The sequence below is a fragment of the Bison bison genome, unplaced genomic scaffold (assembly GCF_000754665.1).
Source record: "Bison bison bison isolate TAMUID 2011002044 unplaced genomic scaffold, Bison_UMD1.0 scf7180017864388, whole genome shotgun sequence".
NCBI lineage: Eukaryota > Metazoa > Chordata > Mammalia > Artiodactyla > Bovidae > Bison > Bison bison.
This window is the reverse complement of record NW_011494960.1, coordinates 4,892,419-4,910,155: the sequence shown is the minus strand read 5'-3', so window position 1 is coordinate 4,910,155 and position 17,737 is coordinate 4,892,419. Positions and strand designations below refer to the sequence as shown.

The 17,737-nt window shown below is 48.7% G+C and overlaps 1 protein-coding gene across 4 annotated transcripts in view; it reads left to right on the top strand.

The window, feature by feature from the left end:
* Window positions 1-14: 14 nt before the first annotated feature.
* Window positions 15-17,737, top strand: part of NAV2 (neuron navigator 2) — a 177,660-nt gene continuing 159,937 nt past the window's right edge. For all 4 annotated transcript variants that reach the window (XM_010858421.1, XM_010858420.1, XM_010858419.1 and 1 more), the window contains exons 1-4: window positions 15-844; window positions 5,784-5,896; window positions 11,922-12,030; window positions 14,390-14,779. In XM_010858421.1, the coding sequence (XP_010856723.1) occupies window positions 18-844; window positions 5,784-5,896; window positions 11,922-12,030; window positions 14,390-14,779 (1,439 nt within the window). In that variant the 5' untranslated portion in view covers window positions 15-17. The remainder of the gene's footprint in view (window positions 845-5,783; window positions 5,897-11,921; window positions 12,031-14,389; window positions 14,780-17,737) is intronic.

Sequence of the window (17,737 nt, the reverse complement as noted above, 5' to 3'; positions counted from 1 at the left end):
CCAACAATCAGAGGTCCATGCTGGAAAAACTAAAACTTTTCAACAGCAAGGGGGCTTCCAAGGCGGGTGAGGGCCCGGGGTCGCGGGACACGAGCTGCGAGCGGCTGGAGATCCTGCCCAGCTTCGAGGAGAGCGAAGAGATGGAGGCGGGCGGCCGCCCGCTGTCCGCGGCCGGTCCCCCGTCCAACAGCCCCAAGATCGCCCTTAAGGGCATCGCCCAGAGGACTTTCAGCCGGGCGCTGACCAACAAGAAGAGCTCCCCGAAAGGCAGTGAGAAGGAAAAGGAGAAACAACAGCGCGAGAAGGAGAAAAGCAAGGACCTCACCAAGAGAGCCTCCGTGACAGAGAGGCCGGACCTCAGAGAGGGGCCGAGAGAAGACCCCAGCGGGGCCGCCCTGACCGAGATGCCCAAAAAGTCCTCCAAGATCGCCAGCTTCATCCCCAAAGGGGGAAAGCTCAACAGTGCCAAGAAGGAGGCCCCGGCCCCTTCCCACAGCGGGATACCAAAACCAGGGATGAAGAGCGTGCCCGGGAAATCCCCAAGTGCCCCCATGCCTTCCAAGGACGGGGAGCGAGCCCGGGGTGGGAAGCCGAGCTCGGGGCTCCCCCAGCAGAAGCCCCCGCTGGACGGCAGGCACTCCAGCTCCTCCTCCAGCCTGGCATCCTCGGAAGGAAAAGGCCCCGGAGGGACCGGCCTGAACCACAGCATCAGCAGCCAGACTGTCAGTGCGTCCGTGGGGACCACCCAGACCACAGGAAGCAATACTGTCAGTGTCCAGCTACCTCAGCCCCAGCAGCAATACAGCCACCCCAACACTGCCACCGTGGCGCCTTTCCTGTACAGGTAGGAGCAGCTGCCCCCTCCCCGGCCCTGCCCAGCCCTGGGCAAGGGGTCTTCAGGGGCAGGGGTCTTCCGGGAACATTGAGGCTGACAGCTCAGGGGCCCCGTGATCAGCTCCTGATAGAGACATACGTGGTGTGCTTGAGGGACAGTTAATTCAGTGTGGCTGGGGCGTGGGGGTAGGTTAGAAAGCTAAAGATAGGAAGGAAAATGTGAGTGATCCTAAGATGCAGAGGAGTGGCCCAGGCACACGGGGACCCAGGGGCTTGGCAGAAGCAGCCTGAACAATAGCTAGGAGGGTGGTTTGGTTTCACTTGACAGGCTCCGAGGTCAGTCCTAAAGCATCCTGAATGTACTCTAAACGATGAAACACAAAACCACCTTGCTGCGCAACTGAGACTTCTAACAGAGAGGCTCATCTTGAACTTCCAGAACCTCACAGTTTGTTACCCCATTGCACGTATTTTTTTTTTCTTTTCTTCTAAAAAATTTTTTTGTTTTTATTTTTTGGCTACACTGTGTGGATTGTGAATTCCCCAACCAGGGATTAAATCCAGGCCACAGCCGTGAAAGCCCAGAATTCTAACCACTAGGCAACCAGGGAACTCAAATATTTTTTCAGTCCCTGCTACGTGCTGGGATTTTTCAGAGGGGAGAACAGGATGAGGAAGAAGGGTAACCATAAGGAAGGACTAGTTCTAGAAGAACCAGAGAACCTGGGTTGTATTTGGGGTGACAAGCCTGAGTGTTTCCACAGTCAGTCCCTCTGCCTGTCTCTGATGGCACATCCAGGGGACCACAGGAGACCACGGGGAGCCCAGTGCTGTTGTTCTGGGTGTTGTGGCCTGTGAGAACCTCTGGTTACACCACGCATCTGTACAGGATGGGGGACATCGTCTCTGTGTGATGCTTGATTCTTGCGATGAGTCCTGTCTGGGCAGATGGAAGCCACCCAGCCCTGCTCTTGGGGGGTCCCAGAGCCCTGTTCACAGTGCTCAGCTTGATCCTATGCTCGAGATCTGCCGGGCAGTGGGCCACTCTGCACAGCTGAGTGATAACTAAGAGCCGTCCATAGCACCGAGGGGACCAATGGTTCAGTGTCACAGTCCAGGCTCTTCCTTTACAGCTTCTACGCAGCTTATACACACACACACACACACACACACACACATACCCATAGGCGTGAGTGCACATCATGGTCAGTCACACGTAAATAAGGACACAAGTACACACTCACACATGAAATGTGCATGCACCATAGCATGTATTCACACGTGTGTTCGCATACCTGTTCATATGCACAGACTCGTGGCCATACTTTCCGCTTCCTCAGTCTGCATGGTTCCCCAGTAAATTAGATGTTTCTGCTCTCTCTGCCTGAGGTGAGTTCTAGTTCTGTTACCATTCCTGCCAAGAGTTGATAGGAAGACTGGTTCAAGCGATTGATTGCAGAGTCAAGCCCACAGCATCCAGCCCGTGAGGGAAGGTCAGGCTTCTGACGAGAAGCTGTTTCCTTTTCCTTGTTCACTCTCCCCTTCAGGGAGGGTCACACCAGATCTTTTTAAATGGGAGGTGGTCATCTTTGTATTAAATCAAGTCATCAGCTCGGCTAACAGTCCTGAGAAGGGTACCAAGGCTTAGATAATGATTCAGCACTGGTCTCCATGCTCAACTTTTTATACAACTGTTTTCTGATCGTGGAGGCAACTGAATTGCTTGCCGTGAAATTTTTATCATTGCGGTCATGTGGATAATCTTAAAGTCAGGCATATTCACGCTGCTATTCCCAGATTTTTGATTTGCATTTTCAGAATTAAAATATGTGACAGTCTGATCACGGTCAATTCCACTCTCTTCCTTTTTTTTCCTGGCTGTAATCATTTGAAAGATTCTAAACCATTTAACCTCTATTTTTTTTCTTTTAATATTTCAAGATTTTTCTATGAGAGGAAAAGCTCTTAATGGTAAAGAGCTAAAGTCCAACAGATGGGAGGGAGAAAGCATCCCGTGTGTTGAACCCGGAAGTTTGTGTTCACCCCGTGTGATGTCCTTGTTCCTCCTCTGAGGTGCCTTTCCTCTGGGTGAGCCCGGGAGGGGGCTGGAGAGAAGAGCCCTGGGATAGGAGTCAGGTTGCTTGACTTGGTCTTTTGTTCACTTGTGCATCCCTGTGTGGCCTTGGGACCTGGCTGCAGGCACCGCTGCTGAGTGTGCACCACATGTGTGCAGAAACCCAGATCACTGGATCGTTCTCACAACTCCACGAGCTGGCTACCTTTTTTATCCCCATTTTTCCGATAAGCAAACTGAGGCCTAGAATAATTAAATAACTTGATCTACGTCAAAGAGCTGGTAGTCAGAAGAGCTCGTGCTTATAGCCAAGTCTCTCTACCTAGAGGGACCCAGTACTTAACCATGAAATAGTCTTGACTGTAAATCACTGCCTCGTGCTGAGCCTCATCTGTAAATTGAGGAGACAGGACTAGATCAGAGGATTTTAGAAAGTGGTTTAGACTCCATTTATGCTCCAGGTTCTCTCTCTCAAGTTTACAGCTCACTGTTTATTACTTAACAGTGCTCCCCCCAGAACCTCTCATGTTAATGATGTTACCAAGAGGAAAAGGAAAATAAATCATTTTTTTAAAAAAATCACTTGGAATGAACTATAGTTACCAATTCAGAAGACACACTGGACACCTCTGTTGCTTTATACTTCGCTAAGTGCTTTTGTGTGGCTTCACCTGTGAGTTTTGTAGCAGCCAGGGGAGGTCGCTGTTGTAATCCCATGTCCAGATAAGGGTCCCGCCTCTCTACAAGGTGCAGTGATTTCCTGAGATGTACGTGGCTATCAAGACTGCAGACTCCAGCCAGCTCCATGTTCAGACCTCCAAGTCCAATGCTCCTTCTCTTACCCCGAATCTTTCTAGACTTAAAAACTCATTTATCCATTCAGCACACCCTACCTGAGTGCCTGCTTAGCATATGAATTGGAGCAGTGTTCTTAAATGCCCACATCAAAAGAGCCAGTCTTAGCCTTCAGAGAGCTCTTAATCTAATGGAGGAAAGGTTTATTAATTAGATCTTACTGTAATAAGTAGACATCAGAGAACAGAAACTCACAAGAGGTGGAGTCATCCGCTGGCCAAGAATTGGGGAAAGCTTCCAAACCAAGATGACACCGGGGCTGTGCCTTCAAGGCAGATCAGGAGCAAACTAAGGAAGAAAGAGGAAAAGAGCCTTCAGTCAAAGGGCACAGTGACTACAAAGACAAAATTGTGAAGGGCTGGGTATGAGCTGGGACTGGAGAGAAGCCACATGTGGGTGGAGCACAGGGCAGGGCCGTGTGTAAAGGCAGGAGCGCCAGGAGACGGGTTGGAAATGAAGGAGGAAGAATCCTGTGAAGTAGGGCATCCTCTATCACAATAAGGACTTTAGGTCTTATTCTGCGGGCAACGGAAAACCATTAGAGGCCTTTAATCAAAAGATGAAAGATCACATCAGGGTCACTGAGGTCAGTGGAGAATAGAATGGGGGGGTGGACAAGACCTGGAAACAGTCTAAAACAGAGATCACAGTTCAGGTGCCTGCTTGGGCCCGCAGAGGTGATACCACAGAAGCAGCACCCTGAGTGGTTCAGGGTGAATGGGACTCCGGGAAAGGGATCCTCACGCCTCCCCAAAGGGGACCGCCACCACTTTTCACCAGCAGGTGGCGCCCTGCAAGAAAGTGAGCTCAGTCCTTCCAGACTTGCTTTTACTGAGAAAAGAACAGAAATCCAGATTTTTTTGGTGACCTCTCTCCAGTTTTAAATGTGGACATGAATTCAAAAGCTTTGAAAGATACTAGGCAGACCAGTAAGAATCATCGTGGGCTGGTTTCTATATCTGGCTGTCATTTGTAAGCTCTATGGCTGGAGGCAATATACCTGTTCACCGGCCTGGGCAGAGATGATGAAAGCTTGGATTCTGGTCAAAAGAAGGAGAGGAACACAGAGAGCATGGAAATCCTTTAAATTCAGAGATGATGGGATTGGGGAACCGATGGCGTCAATAGGAAGGCAGAGGTTGGGGGGAGTGTAGATGGATGATGTGGGGCTTATCGGTACCTCCCCCACAGTCTGTTTTAGGCAATTCACATTCTTGGCAAACACTTTTTCATAGAGAGTGAAATCTGGTTGAATTAGCTGAGGATGCCGATGAATGAATAACATTACACCCAGGGTTATGTATCCGAATGTAATTATATTTGCCTGGCACGCCTGAATAAGCAGAGGTAATTGTGGCTAGAGCACATTGCTTGATTGTCTTGATTTGCTTGACAAATAAGGGCATGGAGAAGGTTTGGGGAAGTACAGATTTCAGTCAAGTGTTGAAATAATGATCAGTGAGACCTTTCATCTCAGGAGATCTGAGCTCTGAATCAGACCTGGAGGGCAAACACACCTGCTTGGCACCCACTCCTGGCCGGTTGTACAGTCACCTCTCCAGAGACAGCCGTGTCAGGAGGATCTGGGCGGGGGGCGGGGGTGGCGCACGGGGCTGCCAGTGGAATCATCTTCATGCTTGGCTTGCTGGCATCGCTGGTTACTTAGAAGTGGCTCTTTGGCACAGGTTAAATGATCCAAACCGTCGGGTACTTGCCAGCCTTTCGCTGGCTAGATCTAGCTCCCCAAAGGGGACGCAGAGACACGTTCCCCAGTGAAGGATTGCAGACCCTCCATTTGGGTGATGAATATTTCATCTTTTACACTTCGGTGGCTCTCTCTGTTTCTGGGACACCGCTCCATGTGCATCGATGAATTATTTAGAATCTGTCTGCTGGTCTGCTCTGTTCTAAAGCTTCTCACCAAAGGAGGGGCTCACAGGGGTTGTGATCAGAGCACAGTGGTCCAGATGGGGTAGTTACTGCTTGTGACAAGTATGTCTGCTCTGGTTTGTGTGTGAAGGTCCCAGACAGACACCGAAGGGAATGTTACTTCCGAATCCAGCTCAGGGGGTGTGACCATGGAGCCCAGCCACTACACCAAGAGTGGACAGCCTGCCTTGGAGGAACTCACTGGTGAGTACAGAGCCCTGGAACTTCCCTGTCTCGGGGAAGTGAGGCCTCCCAAGCAACCACCGCTGGAAGTGCTGAACCCAGCTCGTCGTGAAGTTGCTTCACTGTTGCTTTGATTGATGAGCCAGACTGATTTTCCGTCTTCCTGCTTCCTTTTTTCCCCCTCTTCTCTCTCTCACTATTCCCTCCTTCCCAGACTATAAAAAGTCTTTTACCTGTTGGTGAATTCTGCTTTAAGCCATACTCCACCCAACTCATGGTAGGGCTCTGGGCTTGGGACACTTCACCTTAAATCTCCTTGTTCAGTCTTCAGATAGAGTTGCTTTCCAAAAAGAGTTAGAACTCTAAAATGTTTTGACTTTTTTCAAATTTCCTTTCTAGAAACACTGATTGAAAATTGTTCTGAGCATCCTCAGACAGTTGGAAAGAAGATTTCAGCATATTTCTTTTACCAAAAACAAAAGTCTAAATTTTATTTAAATGTAACCTAGCAAGGAGCGGCTTCCCTAATCATTCAGATGGTGTTAAGGAATCTGCCTGCAATGTGCGAGACCGGGGTTTGATTCCCCAGTTCGGGAAGATCCCCTGGAGAAGGGAATGGAAACACTCCAGTATTCTTGCTTGGAGAATTCGATGGACAGAGGAGCCTGGTGGGCTACAGTCCACAGGGTCGCAAAGCGTCAGACACAACTGAGCGACTAACACTTTCACTAGACAGGAATGATGATTAAAGGATGTCATATCATATAAAAACATAAAATCTGCAATTGTCATACAGTTAATTCCACAAATATTTATTAGCGTTATACCGTCACAGTGTTCATTTAAAGACACAGAAGTAGCATCAGAATTGAATTCCTGCTGCAGCGCATTCTGAGCCACCGCTTTCCCTGTGCTTATCCCTGTTCCCAGCTCTGTGCCCTGCGTCCCAGCAACTTATAATCAGGGAAGTAAGTGGGAAGCCATATACTGAGCAGTGGCTGTGTTATTCTTTGCATATCATACCACTTCCTGGGTTGGGTTAAAAACTAAATCCATGTTTAAAATCCATTTATTAGACTAAGTATCTGTGACTGCCCCATTTTAATAGCCATGGCACAGCGGTGGAGTTGGTAGGCAGCCCATATGATCGACTCATCCACCCATTTGACCATTAACTCTGAGTGTTCATTTCAGAGGATCTAAGAGGTTTAGCTCTTTCCCTCTGGCTCTTGCTGGCCGGGCACGTTGAGGAGACAGAGAAGTTTCCAGCCATTTGTAAGTGATCCATCTTGCAGTGGTTTGGGGCCCCACATTTGGGATTGATTTTACATTTCCTTCTCTCTCAGGTTTTAGCTCCCTTGCATGTGAGAACCTGGATGGTACAGGAAAAGGGTCAGCTCTCAGGAGAAGGGTATGGGGGTTAATGACTGCTCAGGTCTCCACACACATTCCAGATCGTGTTCATATGTGCACACATCAAAAGAGTCAGGCCAGTGATCCAGCAGCTGGCATGGGTCAGACGTGTGTCTTGTGGAGGAGTGTGGATTCATGTCAGACCCAGGGGCTCAGTGAAATTTACATCTGAGAAGTGAGGGCGGCAGCCGGAGACCATTCCACGTAACACTTAAATTTCAGAGGGACGGATGGCAGCCTGTGATCTTTTCAGTCCTTTTTCTTTTCCTCCCCATGTCTCCTGTGCATCAGGACAGCAACCAAGTGAGAGCTCAGAAAGCCTGAGATGCTGTCTATGGGTTTGGGGACCAGAACTGTGCAGCCAGTCATGGCTAATCAAGTGCTCTTCGGTGTGAAGTCGAAGGGTTTTAGTTGCTAAGGAAACTTTCTGAATCGGGATAACTTGTCTTTACATGTAAGAAGTGAAACTCACACGCGTGGCTGTGTCATGTGTGTGAATAGTCTTGTGGAGACATCACACAGCACTGTGCATGTATGAGGTTGAATTCAGCTTATCTACAGCCAGTCGCTTGAAATGACCACAAATGTGTGTGTCCAGGAATTGCCATTTATGAGACTCTTTGATCTGTTGCTTAGTTCTTTCCCCTTACTCATGCAAGTAGGTGGACTGTCCTGTGGTGCTCTACCATTCACACAGTTATAGGTGAGATATGCAGCTCGGATTGTAGCGTTAGGAGGAACCACATCCACTCCTTATCCAGTCCGTGAATCCCTTCTGTCATTCACTGACAAGTTGTCTTTCAGCCTCTGCTGGAATACTTCTTGTGATGGAAAAGCTATTCCTTCATGAGGCAGCCCTTCCATACCTAGCTGGCTTTACCTGGTAATGGAGTCTTTTATCCTTCCATTTCTAAATCACTGGACATAATCCAGCCTCCTGAAGCTCACGGACAATTTCCATTCCTTTCCTGCAGCAGCGTGTCCCCTAGCCTCCCTCTTCCAAGTAAAAACTCCCAGTTCCATCCGTGTTCCTCATGTTAACACCCTGCCATCCTCATATCCGCTCTGTGTGATCAGAACGTGCTGTTCTCTCCATCGTAGTGCCTGGCTTGGGAGGGGACTGCCCTGGGCAGGTGAGGAGAGTCACGGGTAAACATGGAATGGTTCATAGTAGATGGGCTTCCAGGGCCCAGTCATTTCCCTTGGGGCACGCTGTCTGTTTATTTCGTTCAGACAGTGAGTTGGGATGGAGATCTTATACTGAGCCCATCTTCCAGCATGCAGAATGGGCAGTTTAGAACATCATCACCTGAGCAAGGCAGGTGGATTACTAGTCTGTGCGTCTACATTGCCCTTGGAATCTTTGAGGGGAGCATATATTTCCCAGTGGGACTCCTCGGGGGAAACAGTTCATTCAGATTCAATGAGCCCTGCATTTAAGCGGTGAAACTCATGTGTGTGGTTGTATCATGTGTGTGGCTGTACAGTGAATAATTTTATGGAGACACTATGTCGTAGCTTGTAAGTATGAGGTTGAATCCGGCTTATCTACAGCCAGTTCCTTGAAATGACAACAAATGGATGTATTTAGGGATGGACGTTTATGGGACTATTTGATCAGTTGCTTTGGGATATCACGTGTCATCTCATCTGATCCTTCTAACCTAAGGGAAGGACTTTTATCCCCATTTTACAGATGACATTCAGAGAGGATAAGTGATTTGTCCAAGGTCAAGTGGCTAATAAGTGGCAATGCCACTGTGCAAACCTTTATCTGTTGGAGTGCAAAATCTGTCCTTTCTCTTTCACCCTACACTGACCAAACATTTTTGGGGCAATAAATATTTCTTGAGCATATCTAGATTTGTGTGGGGGTTACCACGAACAAAGGTGAGTTACCACTCTGTGTCAAAGACCTTTGTCTTAGGAGACTTAACACAGGCAAATGTGTCATTAAGACGTCAGTAGGGACGTGGACATATGCAGACCTGCCTCAGAGACATTACCAGTTTGGTTCCAGACCACTGCAGTGAAGTAAAGACTGCAAGAAGGCAAGTCACACAGATTTTTTTTGGTTTTCCAGTGCACTTCTCTGGCGGCTCAGAGGGTTAAGAACCCACCTGCCAATGCAGGAGGTGCAAGTTCAATCCCAGGCATGATGCCCTGGAGAAGGAAATGGCTACCCACTCTAGTATTCTTGCCTGGGAAATCCCATGGACAGAACTGCCTGGCTGGCCACAGTCCACAGGGTTGCAAAAGAGTCGGACACAACTGAGCGACATGAAAAGCTGTGTGTTTCCACTATATTCTAGTCTATTAAGTATGCAGTAACATTATGTCTAAAAAAAACAACGTACTATTTTGAACAACGTACTTAATTGAAAAATACTTCATTGCTAAAAAAATGCCAACCATTGTCTGAACCTTCAATGAGTCATAGTCTTTTTGCTGGTGGAGGGTTGGAAATATTGGCAGAATCACCAAAGTGTGACACAGAGACACAGAGTAAGCGAGTGCCGATGGAAAAACAGCACTGACAGACGCGGTTGAAGCAGAGTTGCCACAAACCTTCAGTCTGTAAAGATCACAGTATCAGCAAAGCACAATAGAACAAGCTGTGCCTGTAAATATAGTTATTATACTGTTGTGCATGATTAAGTTAATTAATGAAGATAATTTGAAAACTGGTGCCTAGACTTAGCTTCATAATAAATGTTCCCTGCAGGGCCTGGAGCCATCCAAAAGATCAGTACCTTTTTTTGGCAGCCTTTACACAGATAAAATGTGGCCAAACTGGCAGTGAAAGATATTTAATTGATGGCCCTGTGGATAGATGCAATTACATTCCTCCAAAGCCATTAGGGGAAGGTAAAGTAGACATTCATCACTGCTTTCGTTTAAAAACATGGGCGTTCGTATGTACTTTAAAGAACTGGGTGGGAAATGCAGGTCTGACTACTTTTCAGATAAGGGAAAAATGCCTTTCAAATTTCTCTTGGTTAGGAGCGGGGAGAAAATTGAAAACACTGACGTTTTCAAGGCCAGAGAGTTTGCTATAGCAAATTTCTTCATAGAATCAATCATTGAACCCAGCCTCCAGGCACCACCGTGTTGAGAATAACCTAAGAAGTGGTCATCTGTCTCAGAAGGAGAGTTAATTCTATGCTTTTTCTTAGCTGCCTGTTGCCCTGTTGATGACACTTGCTGGAAGTTCCACTTGTTGTCTGCTGAAATCCCACTTGCTGTCGCCCATGTGTACCATATTCTGTATGGAGCTTAATTTAGAAATACTGCTCAGTACTTGAAATAGTCATCAGCTTTAAAAGACCCTTGATGGTGGTCTTCTCAGCTCTCCTGAAATTACTCTGAGGGAAAGATGTGTGATTCCTCTCATCACTATTGTAGTTATTCAACTTTTCTTCTCCCCCCATAAGCCCAAACAAGACAGAATGGCCAGACACTCCCAGGCCGAGGCTTCTCTGAGAGGGGGTGTGGCTTCCTAGCTTGTATGTGGCCTCTTTCTCCTGGGCCGTTTGTGCCAGCTTCACCTCTCCAGACCAGTGGAGAGGTGGGAATTGTTGGGAACATTTAGTGGGAAATGTTGCCCAGGAATGGAAGTCCCTCGTCCCCCAGAGAGAAGCCTGACTCTTCTGGAACGTTGCCCACTCGGCAGCACCAGCTGGCGTGATCAGGTGGGCACTGCACTTCGGGATCTTCATTTAGTCCTGCCACAGTCCACTGAGACCAGCACTGCCAGTGTCTTCTGTTAGGACCGTGGCGTGTGAAGGGCGGAGAGGGTGACCTCTCCTCTTCCTCGTGACCACTCAGCCAGGGAGGAGAGGAGCCAGAATTCGAGATGACGTAACAAATCAGGCCAAGAAGGCAAACCTCTCTCTGTAGAAATATTAATGATCAATAGGTGCAGATCTTTTAGCCACTACAAATGAGCCATCTATAATGTTGCATCAGGGCTTCCTTGGTGGCTCAGTGCTAAAGAATCTGCCTGCCAATGCAAGAGACACGGGTTTGATCCCTTCCCAGAGGAAGATCCCACATGCCTCGGGGCAGCGAAGCCCAGAAACCACAGCTACTGAAGCCTGTGCTCCACGATAAGAAAAGTCACGGCAGTGAGAAGCCTGCACAGCACCACAGAGTGGTCCCTGCTCACCACAACTGGAGAAAGCCTGAGCAGCAGTGAAAACCCAGCACAGCCCAAAATACATAAAAAAGTAATGTTGGGTCAGTAGATAGCAGCGCCTACTATGGAGGAGAAAGCAAAAGGCCTTTCCCACTTCTGTGGGCAGGGCTCAGACCTAACATGTGTCTGTCTTTATGGGAGACAGTGTGGGAATGTGTTTACTGTCTCAGACTCTGTCTTTGTCTCATAAGCTAGACCTCACCTATTGCTGGAGGGACCTGCAGGGAGATGACAGACTTCTCTACTTAGGTTTAATGCCTTCCTTCGGGTATTCCTCCATCCATCCATTCATTCACTTGCAAATCCTTCTTGAGGATGTGTGATGAGCCAGGTCCCGAGCAGGCAGCATGGTTATGGTCATGGACACGACGGCTGTTCCCATGAGTCTCCCCATCTACCTGAGAGCTTAAACAGTCTTCACCTTTGTCTCTCCAGGGGAGGATCCCGAGGCTCGGCGACTGCGGACGGTGAAGAATATTGCTGATCTGCGGCAGAATTTGGAGGAGACCATGTCCAGTTTACGGGGAACTCAGGTTACACACAGGTACCTGGAGCGTGAATCACTTCCCTGAGTCGGCTGGTAACTTGATTATCACATGGCTGCTCCTGCCGTGGTGTGTTCCTGCTCTAGCCACATAAGTGATTTAGTTAATAATGGAATAAATAACCTGGATTGCCAATGTGCTGAAATTCACTGAGCATACCAGATGGCATGCAGAAGTGTCAGGAGCAAAAATCCATAGAGACGGATTCCTTCCCAAAGCAGGAGGGATGTGGCAGACCAGCTGCGTTGAAATTTCCCTTTGCTTGCGTTTTCCAAAATGATATTGGGCTGTTAAAATGAGCAGGTGAACTGTACTTGACCTGCGTGATAAAATGAGTAACTCGCATTCCTGCCTCTCTTCTGATCCCCAGCACTCTGTAACGCTGTTAGTCATGCACGTGTATAAAGCACGTACGGAAATATTTAGAAAAGCGGAGGATCATGTTTAAACCACAGTTTCGTTGGATGAACTCTAGGATTACGTTGGAAACATTTATCAGCTTCTTTTCACTGTTGAGCGAGAAGGTGAAGAGGATGCAGCCCTGGGCATCCTTCATGATTTGGGCAGAACCAGGTTTTACGGTTTGTGTTTGGCCTTGACGATCAAGGTAGAGGCCTAGTTACCCCTGTGAGCTCCCAGGTCAGGGAGGTCTCCTTTGCTTCTCCAGTTTCAGTCTTTTTGATAAATGAACACAGCGGGAGATTGCTGGGCTCCCCCTCTGCCTGCAGCTTTGGCAGAATAGGATTAAGCACCATGGGTTCTTGAAGACCAGGGCCTAAACCTTGCATGCATGTGAAGTCGCTTCTGTCTTGTCCGACTGTTTGCTACCCCATGGATTGTAGCCCACCAGGCTCTGCTGTCCATGGGATTCTCTAGGAAAGAATACTGGAGTGGCTTGCCATGCCCTCCTCCAGGGGATCTTCTGAGCAGGGATGGAATCCACATCTCTTATGTCTCCTGCGTTGGCAGGAGGTTCTTTACCACTAGTGCTGCCTGGGAAGCCCACCTAAATCGCAGGGGTTCCCAAGATGAGAAATGTCAGGCAGGCTGCTTCCCGGATCGGAGGGAAAGAAAAGCAGCTGGGGTACCTAATTGGTTCCTTTCAGAGGTGAGTACCCCAGGGTGGGATGGTGCTGGCCTGGAGCCAGGCACTGGCCTGCCCCTCTGTGATGAGATAAGTCACCTCCGTCCTTCCACCATCATCACTGAGACTGACTGAAAGTTGGTTCCAGCAGTTTGGTGGATTTCTCGGCTCAAGCTAAGATGCTGATCATGAGAGGAGGGAAAGCGTCCATGCTTTCTTCTGTAGGAAAGGACTCTCACTCTCTCTGCCTAGTTAACACATTATTGACCGGGGGATTTTTGCAGAAACTAGCACCTGTGGCCAGCGATTTGTTACATCAGTGAATATCGAAACACTCCCGTCAATAACGTTCGGGTAACCAAAGACGTATTAATACCTCTCTGGTCGATTAGTTGTTAAGAGACCCCGTGTTTCTCATCTTGATGGTGTGGCAAGACCCGGGACGAGCTCAGTCTCCTGGCAGATTCAGACCCAGCTAGTTTCATGCGTCACCAGCCCAGACACTCATCTCTCATTTCTGGTCTTTTGCCCCCAAAGTTTAATTGTCATTTTGGACAAAAGAGGGGAGAAGCAAATGTGTGGGGGAAATGCATGTTACAGAGTGAGAAAATCAGGGCCCTCCCCACCTGCTCGGTCTGGAGAGAGCTGAGGACGTGAAATGTCTTAGGACCCCGGGGAGGATGGGTACCTCCCGCCTTTAGGAAGGAAGAGATGAAAGGCAGCATCCAAGGACAAGCGGGCAGGCGCTATGTCCCATCGTTATCAGTCCAGCATGGTCTGTGTCCCTTCCTGGGTTACAAAGAAGACTGGTTAAGATCATTTCTTTAAAGTAACTGGGGGCCTGCCCTGGTGGTCCGGGGGCTAAGACTCCATGCTGCCAATGCGGGGGGCTCAGGTTCAATCCCTGGTCAGGAAACTCGATGCCACATGGCGCAACTAAAGATCCCTCGTGCTGCACCTGCGACTCGGCACCGGCAAATGAGTGAATGAAAAGTAAATATTAAAAAATGAACTAACTGGTCGTGGGCACTTGTACCACGTTTTAGGGGAAAAGTCCCCACTGGGCTTTTCACAATGTCACTCAGGCATGCAGCTTCATCTTTTCATTTTTAACAGCAGAACTACACTGGGTGGTACGTTGGTACCTTATTTTTTGATCCTATTTTGTATATGGGAAGTATTTCATAGTTCTAGAAAAGAAATTAAAGAGGATGTAAACACAAAGACTGCTGGGCACATCGGGGTCTAACGCAAGGCCGATTTTATGTCTCTAGCACGTTGGAAACCACATTTGACACCAACGTCACCACAGAGATCAGCGGGCGCAGTATCCTCAGCTTGACAGGCAGGCCCACTCCCCTGGCCTGGAGGCTCGGCCAGTCCAGCCCTCGGCTGCAGGCGGGAGACGCCCCCTCGATGGGCAATGGGTACCCTCCCCGAGCCAACGCCAGCCGCTTCATCAACACCGAGTCAGGCCGCTACGTGTACTCTGCCCCCCTGCGGAGGCAGCTGGCCTCCAGGGGCAGCAGTGTCTGCCACGTGGACGTCTCGGACAAGGCGGGAGATGAGATGGACCTGGAGGCCATCAGCATGGATGCGCCTGGATACATGAGCGACGGGGATGTGCTGAGCAAGAACATGCGGGCGGACGACATCACCAGCGGGTGAGTACCTGTGCTGCTTCTCTTCTCATGGTGTGGCGGCCTGGCACCTGCCTTCTCTTCTGCGGGACTTCCTAACGTTCTCTGGAGTGAGGTGTTCGTCACTCAGTCATATCTGACTCTTTGCGACCCCACAGACTGTGGCCCGCCAGGCTCCTCTGTCTATGGAGTTCTCCAGGCAAGAATACTGGAGTGGGTTGCCATTTCCTTCACCAGGGGATCTTTCTGATGCAGGGATCAAACTGGGGTCTCCTGCACTGCAGGTAGATTCTTTACCGTCTGAGCCACCAGGGAAGTCCAGTGTTCTCTGGGGGAGAGCAAACTGCCTTCCTCATGTCCTGTCCATGTCGAAGGCTGTGTGCTGTGGAGGGGAGCCTTCTGGGCCGAGAGACACACGACCTGGGCTGCAGTCCAAGCCTGGCGGTAACTCTCTGGGCGGTCCCAACCAGGCTCCAGACCATACTGTCAGTCCTTTAGCAAACCTTATGGGTAGAATCCAGACCCCTGAGCCTGGTGGGTCTGGCCCTTCAGTTCAGTTCACTTCAGTTGCTCAGTCGTGTCCGACTCTTTGCAACCCCATGAATCACAGCACTCCAGGCCTCCCTGTCCATCACCAACTCCCGGAGTTCACTCAAACTCATGTCCATCGAGTCAGTGATGCCATCCAGCCATCTCATCCTCTGTCGTCCCCTTCTCCTCCTGCCCCCAATCCCTCCCAGCATCAGGGTCTTTTCCAATGAGTCAACTCTTCCCATGAGCTGGCCAAAGTACTGGAGTTTCAGCTTTAGCATCATTCCTTCCAAAGAACACCCAGGACTGATCTCCTTTAGAATGGACTGGTTGGATCTTCTTGCAGTCCAAGGGACTCTCAAGAGTCTTCTCCAACACCACAGTTCAAAAGCATCAATTCTGCGGCGCTCAGCTTTCTTCACAGTCTAACTCTCACATCCATACATGACCACTGGAAAAACCATAGCCTTGACTAAACAGACCTTTGTTGGCAAAGTAATGTCTCTGCTTTTGAATATGCTATCTAGGTTGGTCATAACTTTCCTTCCAAGGAGTAGGGTCTTTTAATTTCATGGCTGCAGTCACCATCTGCAGTGATTTTGGAGCCCAGAAAAATAAAGTCTGACACTGTTTCCACTGTTTCCCCATCTGTTTCCCATGAAGTGATGGGACCAGATGCCATGATCTTCGTTTTCTGAATGTTGAGCTTTAAGCCAACTTTTTCCCTCTCCTCTTTCACTTTCATCAAGAGGCTTTTTAGTTCCTCTTCACTTTCTGCCATAAGGGTGGTGTCATCTGCATATCTGAGGTTATTGATATTTCTCCCAGCAATCTTGATTCCAGCTTGTGTTTCTTCCAGTCCAGCGTTTCTTATGATGTACTCTGCATATAAGTTAAATAAGCAGGGTGACAATATACAGCCTTGACGTACTCCTTTTCCTATTGGGAACCAGTCTGTTGTTCCGGGTCTAGTTCTAACTGTTGCTTCCTGACCTGCATATAGGTTTCTCAGGAGGCAGGTCAGTACCTGCCTCTGAGGGCTGGCTGTTCTCCATTCTCCTTCTGCTGCAGCTGGTTTTGTGTTCCTTCTCATCAAGCTCTTCCCTGCCTCAGGGCCTTTGCACTGTTTCTCTGCCTCGGTCCTGTCGCCCAGATCTCTATACTGGTTCCTTCTGGCTGCTCTGCCAGCATCTCTTTAAAGGGTCCTCCTTGACCTTTCAACTTCAAGTCCTATATGTGACTTGTCCCAGGCCTGTTCTCCATCACTGTATTTATACTTATTTGGAAGCTTATCAGTGTTAAGAATTATCCTGGGTGTGTGTTTCACTCACTCATGTCTGATTCTTTGCGACCCCATGGTGTGTAGCCTGCCAGGCTCCTTCGTCCATGTGATTATTGTCAGGATGGGTTTGTATTTTATTGTCTCTCCGCCTGCTCCTGCTTACAGCAGTAAGTGCCATGATGCAGCAGGAGAATCCGGCTTGCCCACCACTGAATCCCTAGTGCCTTGTACACGTAGGAGTATATAAACTTTGCTGAACTGGCAAGCACACAGCTGCATGGATGAAGGAGCAAGCCCAACCTCCCTGTAACATGTGAAGATAAGGGGAGTGAGGAGGTGATGTCTGAGCCAGGCCGTGACCCTGTGTGGCCTGAGGCTTGGCTTCCTGCGTTTGCCCCAGTTGCAGATCCCCGTGGAAGCTGAACAAGCATTCATCTACCCCGCTTGCCCGTGATCCCTTCATCTGTTAACCTGGCTTGCCCAGAAGTCCTTCAAGATCTTCCCCTCCTCTAACATTCTAACATTAAATTACAGATAATAAAAATCAGGCATGATGATCATGCCATTCATTTTCCTGAATGTAGTGATCAAGAACCCCGTGGGTGAGTCAGTATTTTCTTAATAATAGCTCGTTCTCCCACTACTTGCCAAGCATTGTGCTTTATATATATTATCTTCTTCCCTCACAGCAATCCTTTGAAGTAGGTAATATCATAAATCCCCATCTTATGGAAGAGTAAACTGAGGCTCAGGAAGGTTAAACCACTTGCCCAAGTTGAGTAGTTAAGAGGCAGGGCTCAGGGCTAGTGCTCCTGAACGCAGCTCCTTAACCAGTGTACCGGCCCACCTTCTCCAGGATTTCATTGCCGTGTTGAAATAACACAGCTACTTGAGTTTATTTCAGAATTGATTTACTTAGTTCTACCTGTCTGTCCAGAAGTGTTCTTTTATTTAAAGCTTACAGATAGGGGTACTTTGGCTTTCTGCCTGTTGCTTGTAGAACCATCCCACGGTGAAATCTTGGAAGACAGGCACCTCCAAACTCTTACTGTGCAACAGCTTTCTGCTGCCCTCATAGCTGGGACAGTTAACGGCAAATCAAATGATCCCGTAAACTTAGAGCGTCATTTCGTGTCTCTAGTTTTACATGAACAGGAAAACAGTGTGCG